General features: G+C 33.7%; 1 protein-coding gene across 1 annotated transcript; it reads left to right on the forward strand.

Moving 5' to 3' along the window:
* The first annotated feature begins 3,116 nt into the window (after window positions 1-3,116).
* Window positions 3,117-11,266, forward strand: LOC136203661 (B3 domain-containing protein REM6-like). The gene is made up of 12 exons (XM_065994864.1): window positions 3,117-3,346; window positions 3,423-3,738; window positions 4,480-4,608; window positions 4,969-5,036; window positions 5,106-5,148; window positions 5,277-5,339; window positions 6,694-6,776; window positions 6,844-6,877; window positions 7,008-7,076; window positions 10,220-10,329; window positions 10,605-10,845; window positions 10,969-11,266. Exons 1-12 carry the CDS (start codon window positions 3,278-3,280, stop codon window positions 11,046-11,048), a joined length of 1,305 nt encoding a protein of 434 aa, XP_065850936.1. The 5' UTR covers window positions 3,117-3,277; the 3' UTR covers window positions 11,049-11,266.
* Window positions 11,267-11,852: the final 586 nt, after the last annotated feature.

Raw genomic sequence — 11,852 nt, forward strand, 5'->3', positions numbered from 1 at the left:
AAATTAGTGGCCAAATATTAAAAATTTAAATAAATTAGAGTCTAAACAACATTTTATACCAAATTACAAATTGTAATTTATAAGTACATTTCGTCTTATAATTAAAAAAATAAAAAAATAAAAAATCACTACAATAACAAAATAATAGTTTATACATTGTTTCCAAATATGCAAAAAAAGTTCAGAAGAAATCAGTATAAGTGTTGTCAAACGAAAGAAAAAAATAAGAGAAAAAATAAACTAATAAATGTTGATCCAAAGAGTCATCAAAATTGAGTGACATTTCATCAATTTAAATAGTTTATGGTCTAAATGTGATCAAATAATAAATTAGTGGTCAAATATTAAAATTTTAAATAAATCAGAGTCTAAATAACATTTTGCACCAAATTTCAATTTATAAGTGAATTTCATCTTGTAATTTATTAAAAAATACAAGATTTAAAAATAACTAAAATAACAAAGTAATAATTTATTCATTCGCGTTGTCAAAGAAAAAAGAAAAAAATAAGTGAAAATGTGAACAAAAAATGTTAATCCAAGGAATCAAACACCCTCACCCTTATAAACATCTCTACTATGTCTTTACTAATCAGCCTAGCAATATCTTTTGTTATATATTTAAATCTATATACCTTTTAACCATAATTGTTTTAATAATTATCAAATTTTAAAAAATTCCGATCGGAGGCCCCCGTAAGTCGGAGGCCCTAGGCGGCCGCCTAGGCGGTCTCCCCCTAGAGCCGGCCCTGCTTTTGCTTCCTTTCATTGGAGAATAACCTAGTAAAATCTTCTTCTCATTGATATTAGACGCCATGATTCCAGAATCCCCATGTAGCAGTCACGATTGTTTTCAGATCGGAAACCTTCCTAGGATTATCTTCCTTCTATAGGATCAAACGTCCGATTAGTGAGTGTTCATAGGGAGCCATGCGCCTCTCATATGCCGATTGAGAGATACGAACATAATGGATTCCCCGAATTGTGGATACAGTAGTAGTTGATGTTGGGGTAACAGGGATATTCCGTTTAAGAACCGAGGAGAAGGATGGCAATGTCTTACCTATAGGAATTTCAGTCGTCGCTCCATCAACAAAGCGAATATTTGGATTGAAGCGAACTCTAATTCCGATATGATCATCACTGGGGTCCATAACAAAGCAAAAGCAAGGGTAACCACGGTGACTGAAGGCGACGACTTAAGGTGGTGGCGGCGCAGAGGCGGTTAGGTCATTTTTTTCCTGTTTATTTATGAATTATCAGATATAATTTAATTTTTTCATTATAGTAAATTAGCTTATATAGAGGGCGAGCCTTGGCGCAACGGTAAAACGTTGTTGCCGTGTGACCAGAGGTCACGGGTTCGAGTCTTAGGAGCGGCCTCTTGCCAATTAAATTGGCAAGGGAAGGCTTGCCCCCAATACACCCTTGTGGTGGGACCCCTCCCCGGACCCTCGCTCAGCGGGGACGCGTAATGCGACCGGGCCGCCCTTTTTTTTTTTTTTTAGTAAAATTAGCTTATATAGCTCAAATAGAAAAGAAAACTAGTTACAAAGTGAAGCAATAACCTAATAAGGACAAATCAGTTAGAACTGGAAAATGAGAAATACTAGAATACGGTAAGGACTATGTTACTTATTATATTCACCTCTTACATGTTGCTTCTTTCCAAACATGTTCTTTGCACACTTTGTATAATAAGATCAAACAACAACAAAAATCGTTGAAGGCATTTTACAATGGGAAGACCATTTATGTAAAAAAACTGAGCCCACACACCGTGAGCATCTAAATAAGAGTTCATGCTTCTTATTTTGAAATTCACATGTCGTGTCGCTATTTCCACATGTTGTGTGGAATTTTTGAAGAGGCTTACAAACAAGGTTGTAAAAAATGTTAGACGCTAGTCAGGCGGACAGGGCCTTCGATGATTAATCGGAGATTAGTCAGAAATTAATCTGGATCAATCGGATTTGTATTTTTGTATTTTTTATTTATTAATCAACAAATTATTATAGAAATTCAATTAAAATATGTATTACACTATCAAAAAACAATAGTATAAAATTACTTAATATAGATAACACGTATATTTGGAACATATATCTTTAAAAATGTAAAAACATTAACATTTTAACAATAATGTCATTTAAACAACTCAAAAGTGATTTATAATAAAGAAAAAAAATAAATTCACAATATAAAATGATTTTCTTCATCGTCGATTAGGCGGCGCCTAGGCGGTGTTGGCGGTGTTGAGGTGGCCTAGGCTGAGTCCAAGCGGCTAAAAATCGCTTTGGAACCAAAAAACGCCTAGAGGGACTAGTCAGAGAAAATCAGGGCGGATTCTCGATTTCGAGCGTTTAGACGGGGCGTAGGCGGTCAAGGCGGCCTTCATTTTGAACAATGCTTACAACTTTGTCACCCCTTGTTTACAACTCATGCCACCACCTTATTTACAAGCTTGCCACCCCTTTACTCTTACTCCATTTTACCCCATTAGTCTTTATAGTTGGGATAAGGTACAAAAATACCCATAACTTTTACAGTTAGGAGCAATTTTTTCCCTAACATTTAAAATGATGCAATTTTACCCCTAATGTTGTCAAATTAGGTCAATTTGAAAAACGATTCATCAAATTATGTTATTGGTCATCAATCTTATCATATACACTTCATATGTGAGTTATTTTATCACTCGTTAGTAACAGATCGTAAACATATGATTAAATATGAAAAAAATAAAAAAAAAATATATTTTCTTTTGTACGAGTTGGACAAAAAAAAATCAAAATATTTCACCGAATTTATAAATATTAATCTTCATTCCCTTATTAAATCACATAAAAAAGTGAATTTTTTTTAAAACAAACTTGATGTGCAATTGTTACATAATAAATGAACCAAAATATCAGTATTTTATAATAATGCCTAAAATTGAGTGGTAAAATTGCTTTTGCTAGCCAATGTTGAAGGTAAAACTGTACCATTTTAGATATTATGGGTAAAATTGATCCTCGCTGTAATAGTTAGGGTTAAGAATGATATAAATTCATCTCTTTCTTTCTAAGGAGCAACTTTTTATCATTCAAAATATATTTGGTGTATGAGAACTTTTGTTAGGGTTCATCTGTGTAAGAAAGGGGATTTTCCAATTTCTACTGGTTTAGCTGGGGAATCTTGAGATTTCATACCTCCTTCAAGTTTAGCTTGAATATATATTTGTTGATTTAAGGTCAAAATCCAAGCTATCATAAATCTGTATCATACAAACACAATGTCTTCAACTCTTTACAGTAAACCAGCTTTCTTCCAGCCACTCCTTCCTGGTTTTGAGGATAATTTTGTAAGCCAAGTTACTCTTTCTATACTGTAATTATTTGCTTGGAGAAAAATTATCATTTGAATTTTGATTTTTGCAGTTAATTCCAGTTTATTTCTCCAAGTACTTGAACGGAAAAGAATGTGAGAAAGCTATGTTGAGAAGCAAAAAAGGGGAAAAGCTTTGGCCTGTGAAGATCAATGGCAGACGATTTGAAGATGGCTGGAAACAGTTTGTGAAAGATCATGACTTGAAAATTGGGGATTTCTTGGTTTTCAAACATGATGGAGATCTTGTTTTTAATGTTCTGGTTTTTGACCGTACTACTTGTGAGAAACAATATCCTCCCCTTACTGTTATAAAAGAGGAGCAAATTCAAATTGAAGAACAGAATGTTCTTGAAGGTTCAACTACTGGTATATTTTTCTTTGTGTAATTTAAGTTCATTTCCCAATTCCATATTGTTATTGATCATCTGAATCTATTTCTTGTTTTCTAACCCTAGATTTTCCCTCATTTTAAGATTAATTTCATAGTGGTTGAATAGATTTAAGTAAGTCAATATATGAGTTTAAGTAAGTTTGGGAGCTAAAAATACTTTTTAGGATACATAATTTATTAGTCCTTTAGTTTTTACCTAACACACTCTTTAGTTCTTCTATTCTGAAAAACATATTATAAGGTCCCTAGCTTTTGCCAATATTAACCATTTAGTCCTTTTATCTAGTTTTTTTATACGCGTAAGCATTATATTTTAGCATAAACAGATATATATATATATATATATATATAAAATAACAGATTAACATGGTGGTTGTTCTAAAAGCTAAGATATGTTCGGTTAAAAATCTAAAAAAATAGATAAAAGGACCACAAGGTTATATTAGCAAAAAATAGGGACTTTAAAATGTGTTTTTCAAAATAGGGGACTAAACAGTGTGTTAAGTAAAAACTAGGGGACTAATAAATTATTTACCCTACTATTTATGATCCAAATACAAGCTCTAAACTTCAATGACCTTTAGTGACGGTGTATTTAAGGACTGATTGGAAGACCCAATTAGTTGGGATTAAATCTTAGTAGTTGTCTGAAAGTGGGTATATTGCTAGCTAAAGATAACATTTGTTGTACTGATAATTATGTTTGTGTAATGCAGGGAATCAAGTGAAAACCAGCGGTAAAGTTGAACTTGTTGCTTGTGAGAAGGAATATCTGCCAATTACCACTATAAAAGAGGAGCAGACTGAAATTCAAGAACAGCATCTTCCAAAACATTCTATTAAGGGTAAAGTTCAGTTCAAGATTAACTTCAAATGAATCTGATTTGAAGGCTATTTCATAGCATTTTTGTGTTGGCATCCCTTCTTATTTGAAAGGGATATTATGGAAGTTATATTTTAGAAATAACTTTTCCCGTGATTCTGCTACTAGTTGATTCCATCATTGTTCAGCTTGTTAGAAATGGGAAGATACATGTTCTCAAATTAACAAGTATGGTTTCAAAACAACCAATTCACATGATGAGGAAAAAATAGAAATTCTAAACCATCAATGGTAAAAATCAAGATAAAAAAATTAAACAATATATTTATATTTATGTTATGTACTTAAATGTTGCTTTTTTGATTAATGATGTGATATGAAGGGCTGCAAAAACATCCAGAAAAGAAGAAATTAAGCAGAAATTCTTCCAACCTTGAAAAATATCAGCTGGTGAGTATTAATGTTAACGCAATAGAGTAATTCTTGCCGATGATTATTCATATCCCAAATCAATTGCAGAAAATTCATGAAGAAGTAGCAAACAAATCTGGCTCATGCGGCAGTAAGTTCATTTCTTTTTAGTTGAGTTGAATTATATATTGGAAAAAGAGGCATATTAAGCTACTAACCAATTCAATTTTTACCGATTAAGTTCCTGATCTTTTATCTTAAATGTATTTCGCGATTTAGGGAAATTGCAAAAATATAAACAACCGCAGACTACATCAGAAGCTAAAGTTATTTCTTCATTAAGTAAGTTTATCAATGAGGCAGGCAACACTAGTATCTATTAATTATCATTCGGGTTACCTATTTTATATTCATTAATACATAATAGACTTAATACATCACCAGCTCCCTGAACTTATCTATAATAGTAGATTGATTCTCTGAACTTTGCAAGCGTCTCACCAGTATCACCAGCTCCCTAAACTTGTCCATAAAAATTGATTAGCTCTCTGAACTTTGCAAGTGTCTCATCAGCTCCATAAACTTAATCGGTACATCAAAGGTACTAAGGGATAAAAAAATTCAAAGGTACATCAAAGGTACTAAGGTACTAAGAAATACTTCGATACATCAAAGGTACACTGGATTATGGTTTATTTTACTCTTCCCAGAACAATTTCAGATATGGATTCAGTGATAGTGATTGGGGAGGAGATGTTCATGATAGAAAAAGCACAATTGGTTTTGTGTTTTTTATGGGAACTGTTGTTTTTGCTTCGAGTTCTAAGAAACAAGCAATTGTTACACTTTCAACATGTGAAGCAGAGTATGTTGCAGCAGCTTCTTGTGTTTGTTGATAATAAGCCAGCTATTGCGTTGGCTAAAATTCTGATCTTTCATGTTACAAGCAAACACATTGACACCAAGTATCACTTTATTAGAGAATGCATTGGAAGAAAAGAAATTCAACTCAAGCATGTACCATCCAAAGATCAAGTTGCTGATATTTTTACTAAAGCTTTGAAGTTGGAAGATTTCAGCAGATTGAGAGCTGTTCTTAGTGTTACTAAGGGATAAAAAAATTATAAGTTTAAGGGGATGTGTTGAAATAATAGACTTGTAATTAATAGTCTTTAATTTGGTACAGTGTATTATCCAAGAATCAGTTCTGTATCTGTATTTATAGAGTGTCCAAGAGTCATTTCTGTATCTGTATTTATAGAGAGTTAATATTGTTTACCAAGAGTCATGTCCGTTAAATTTCACCATTTTAGATGTTAGGGGTAAAATTATTCCTGACCCAAAAAGTTAGGGTTATTTTTGCACCTTAATCTGAGTTAGTATTATGATTTTTGTATTTAGTTGTTAGGGAATAAGCAAGTTTAGAGAGTTGGTGATACATTTGCAAAGTTGAGGGAGCTAATAAATTTTTATGGACAAGTTTAGGGAGTTGGTGATACGAAATAAGCAAGTTTAGGGAGCTGGTAAGACACTTGTAAAATTCAGGGAGCCAATCTACTATCATGACAAGTTCGGGGAGCTGATGGTGTATTAGGCCATTAATATTATATAACCTATTTGTCGAGGCAGCAATCAAAGGAGCAATAGTATATTTGTCTATTTCATATTTGTCCCCATTAATTGCAAAAACATCCAGAAATTAAGCAGAAGGCTTATTCTTCATCACCTGCACATCTTCATACTGCTACGGACCCTTCCAACCATGAAAAATCTCAGCTGGTGAGTATTGATATAGTAATTTTGTTAATTCTCAAGGATGATTATTCATATCTGAAATCAATTGCAGAAAATTCGTGAGGATGTAGCAGACAAATCTAGCTGTAAGTTCATTTTTTACTAGTTGAGTTGAATTATATATTGGAATAAAGGCATATTAAGTTACTAACTAATTCAATTTTCACCCATTAAACTTCAAATCTTCTACATCTTAAATGTGTTTTTGTGATTTAGGGAAATTGCAAAAATATAAGCAACCTGAGACTGAGACTGCATCAAAAGCTAAAGCTACTTCTTCATTAAGTAAGTTTATCAATGAGGCGGGCAATACTCATACCTTTTAATATTGCGAAATACACCACCAATTTTTAGAATCTTCTAGATATTTAGTAAGCACCACTAATTTTTGAAATTTTTAGGATTTGGAAGAGTTTAGGTCTAGAAAATAAAAGAAAAGTCTAGAATTAGATTAATTGGAGATTTGACAATTATTGCTATGCTAGAAATCTCATTCCACCGACATATACTACTAGTATATATGGATTTGGGCTATTGTAATGTATGCAGTAAATATATAATTAGAGAATGCTTGCATAGCACATAAAAAAATAAAATAAAGTGGTGTGTGTGAGTGATCTTGTAGAATATTAGTTTTGATCTAATAAAACTAAGTTTGTTCAATTCGTCCACTTTATATTCAACAAGTAGTATCAGAGCGGGCGGTGAGGGATCGGTACGTGGTCGAGTGCAAGCAGACGGTCAGAGACCGGGAGTCGAGTGCTTCGAAAGTTCGCGATTCGGGATCGTGGTGGTACGAGGTATTTTTAGCGCACAGTCCGGGACTGTAAAAATGATTGGTCGGTGTTACTTAATTAATTAAAGGAGATAACCAAGTCGTGATGGCAGACATGTCTACCTCGGTAAGCACTTTGGAAAAACTCAATAATAATAATTATAGTACTTGGAGTACTCGTATGCAATTTTATCTGCTCGACCAAGATTTGTGGGAGACTGTTGGAGGAAACGAAACAACGCCTCCGACGGAACAAAATGACCTTAAGAAATGGTAGGTCAAGCATGGTAAAACTATGTATGCTTTATCAATTTCGGTGGAGGACGATTTCCTACAACGCATCAAGGATGCCAAGACCCCTAAGGAAGCATGGGACACTCTAACGGAATTATTAGCAAAGAAAAATGATGCCAAGCTCCAACAACTCGAGAACGAGTTATTATCGGTATCGCAAAACGACATGATGGTGAGTGAATATTTTACTAAAGTTAAAACTTTATGTAAAAAAATTTCAAAATTGGATCCTGAAAATAAAATCACCGAAACAATGATTAAAAGAATTATAGTCCATATGTTGCGTCTAGAATTTAACGCACTTGTCACAGCAACCCGTGGATGGGCTAAAGAGCCAAATTTAAATGAATTGGAAAATATTTTGGCTAATCAAGAGGCCCTGGACAAACAAATGTCTAAGGTCTCAATTAATGATGAAGATAAAGCTCTTTTTAGTAATAAGAATAGCAAGGATCCGGACACTGCGAGATCGAGAAATGGCGGAAGGTTCAAACAACAGGACAGATGGCAGAAAGTCCACAAAGAAGGAGTTGGCAACAAGGGGGAGCTCACCACACTCACAACCATAATGAAGAAGACGAGAAGGTGTATCGACCAAAGAACAACCAGTGCTATGTTTGTGGCAAAAGAGGTCACTATGCACGAGATTGTTGGTACAGGAAAGTAGAAGGCAATGTTGTTACATCCACACACACTCAAGAAGGAAGCGAAGAAGAATGAGATTTCCAGGCTTCAAGTGCCATGGTAGAGCCGATGTTATGTGATCCAGTCAGATCATCCATAGCGGATGGAAAGAAAGAGCAAGCGTTTGCTGCTGGGCAGCAAAAGGAGGAGGAACTAATAAGGCAGCTGGGTTGCCTTCAGCTCCTCAACTCTAAACAAAAGATTGAAGATCGTGGTGGTGATGAGGAACCACTCGTGGAGCCTTCCAATGAAGAAAGGAACAAAAGAGATGCCCAACAGGAGTCACCAGCTTCATGTGAAACGCCACTAGTCAAAGGAAAGGTGAATCGTCAACAGCAAGCAATGATAAAGACGATGTCACGAAAAAGTAAGATGGTGAAAATTAAGCCAGCATGTTCACCAAAATTTCTTTCACCCAATGAAAGGGTGAAGCATATGCCAATGCAGATGTCCAAAGTTCATATTTCACAGAAGAAAGTGGAGCACAATACGAACATAGCTAAAGGTGGAGTTGTTATGTCGAGGAAATGTAAGCAAGACGCTTACAATCAACAAAGGTTCATTAAGAAGGCAATCATCAAGGAGATAGTATTGCTGGAAGCTCTAGTCAAGAGTTTGAGCGAATTAGCTAAGCTAGGGAATGCTTGGCAATTTTGGCTAGAAGGACGACGACAACAACCGAAGAGAGAGTACAAGTATGCGTCAAGGCGACGTAAGTTGAGTGAGACCAATAAAGAAGAGTGCGACAATCCCAACGAAGTGGGAAAACCCAATCGTGTCATAAACGATAAAGAGGAGCGTGGACAAGTCGTATTTGGTAAAGGCATACAAGTGATCGAAGAAGCTATGATAAAGGAGCCTACGATATATGGAGAAGCATCTTCAAGCAAGGAGTGGAAAAAAGGTTACAAAAGAATATTTGAGAAAAGCAACTTCGAATGGCTAACAAGCACGGAGTACTAAAAATTAGTGTTGAGGAGGAGTATTGAGAAATACACCACCAATTTTTAGAATCCTCTAGATATTTAGTAAGCACCACTAATTTTTGAAATTTTTAGGATTTGGAAGAGTTTAGGTTTAGAAAATAAAAGAAAAGTCTAGAATTAGATTAATTAGAAATTTGACAATTATTGCTATTCTAGAAATCTCGTTCCACCGACATATACTAGTATATATATAGATTTGGGCTATTGTAATGTATGCAGCAAATATATAATTAGAGAATGCTTGCATAGCACATAAAAAAATAAAATAAAGTGGTGTGTGTGAGTGATCTTGTAGAATATTAGTTTTGATCTAATAAAACTAAGTTTGTTCAATTCGTCCACTTTATATTCAACATTTAATAATCTCCATTCCCAGTGATGGGGTAGGGACGGTGATAGTACTTCGGTTCCATGGGAACATTTTATATACATTAATATATTCATGTCATGTGCAATATATTCATATAATCTTAGATTACATTGTATCTATGCATTTTCTTTCTATGCAACAACTTGGTCTAGAGTGGGTGATGGTTAAGTAGAAAGCCTAAAAAATTATGATGGATCAGAAAAGATAATTTTTTTATCATATATAGATATTTAACTTTAACATTATGTCTAGCATTCATTTAACTCAAGTAATAATTTTTACTTTTAGCTCTCCTATAACTAATAATGCTATATTGCAGAGTTCAAAACAGAACGTAATATGGGAAACAATCAGGAAACTGCTTCATCCATGGAGAAACCTTATTTCTATGTCTTGGTTTTTGCATCTCGGGTTAGAAACCGTCAAATTGTGAGTACAAATCATAAGTATTCAATCAATAATAATAGGTAAAATGCATTACAGGTAATTGAAATTTGGGGTCAATTTCACCAATATTGCTGTTCCATAAAATCATTTGGGCCAATATGTGTAGTTATACATAAATTGACCTGGATTAACTTATTGAAAGCAAATGTAAAGTTTTTATCTTTGTGAAATATACCCCAAAACTTCAGTAGCCATCGCTGCAATTTATCCCAATATTGATCTATTTATTTTTCACAATTTGATATAAAAATTTGCAGAAAATTCCAAGAGATTTTGCATGGGATAATGGTCTTGCTACTAGCAAATGTCCAGAAATAACCATTGAGAATGAAATGGGAAATTCATGGACAGTGAAAACAAAGATGGATAAAAATGGTGATGTTTTTATTAGAGATGGATGGATTGAATTTGTTGAAGAAAATGGGATAAAAGAGAGAGATGTTTTCAGGTTAGAACTTGTGAAGGAAGAAGGGAAAACACCTTTGATGAATTACTATGGTAAATTTCTAAATCTGAATTTATTTTTGAATTATGAAAGTAAAATCAAAGTTCATAAGCCATCAGTGTAATTTATCTCAAAATTATGAGTTATTAACTATTTGTTTTTCTTTGTTGTGGAAGCTCCAAAACAAGAAATGGATAATAGTGAGAGTGCGGTCAATGGTAAGGAAGCGACTCTTATGGCACCTCCCCTGAGTTAGATGTTCAGCTTCCATTGATGGAATCTTTCTAAGTGGCTTAATATATAAGCTCTCTTAAAGTATCTGTACCGCCTATAGAGGTTTTCGTTATTCATCATGTAATTTCTTTTTATAGTTTGTATTAATGTAATTTGTTTAGTTTTTTGAAAGTAATGTAATCTGGTTTATTAAAACTATGTTGCAAATCTCTTGACGAACTTTGGTTTAATTGCATGAGAGTTCACTTGGTGCGATTCTTCTCCTATGTTCTTTATGAATTTAGTTCCAAATTTATCAAGTATAGCAAATTTTAAGGTTGGTTAGTTTTACATAGCGCAAGTTGTATTTGATATTTTATTCCTTACTTCCTTTAATAGTATTGGAACCTTGTTTGTCGTATGTTCTCGGAGGGTGCCAACGTAGTTGGATTGCTCAGGCTCCTTTTTCCCCATGACCTTCAGCTTTTGCATAAAAAAATTAATTTTACCTCTAACCTTTAAAATGTTGATTTTGGACCTTCCATGACTCTCACATTCTTTTCGTTTTCCAATCAGACACAAATTTAATACTATATATATATATATATATATATATCCAATACCTTATTCCATGTTCTTTTTATGTCCAAATATGTTAAGATTGTAGTATTAATTAAGTTATATTTTATTAAGCAAAAGTGGTTACTCGGGTTGTAATATGAAAATCGTGCATCTTTGTTGAAGGAAATGCCACAAAAAATGCCACAAAAATAGCTACCCACGAGTTTGATGTTGTGTTTTCTAGTCTAACTTCAAAAAATCATATCTCCTCCCATACTCGTCTTTT

The sequence above is a fragment of the Euphorbia lathyris genome, chromosome 8, assembly GCF_963576675.1.
Source record: "Euphorbia lathyris chromosome 8, ddEupLath1.1, whole genome shotgun sequence".
NCBI classification, from domain to species: Eukaryota; Viridiplantae; Streptophyta; class Magnoliopsida; order Malpighiales; family Euphorbiaceae; genus Euphorbia; species Euphorbia lathyris.

Coding starts and splice junctions, on each gene's coding strand:
- LOC136203661 (XM_065994864.1), top strand. CDS start 3,278: ATGTCTTCAACTCTTTACAGTAAACCAGCTTTCTTCCAGCCACTCCTT. Junction 5,037..5,105: donor ACCTTGAAAAATATCAGCTG/GTGAGTATTAAT, acceptor AATCAATTGCAG/AAAATTCATGAAGAAGTAGC. Junction 6,777..6,843: donor ACCATGAAAAATCTCAGCTG/GTGAGTATTGAT, acceptor AATCAATTGCAG/AAAATTCGTGAGGATGTAGC.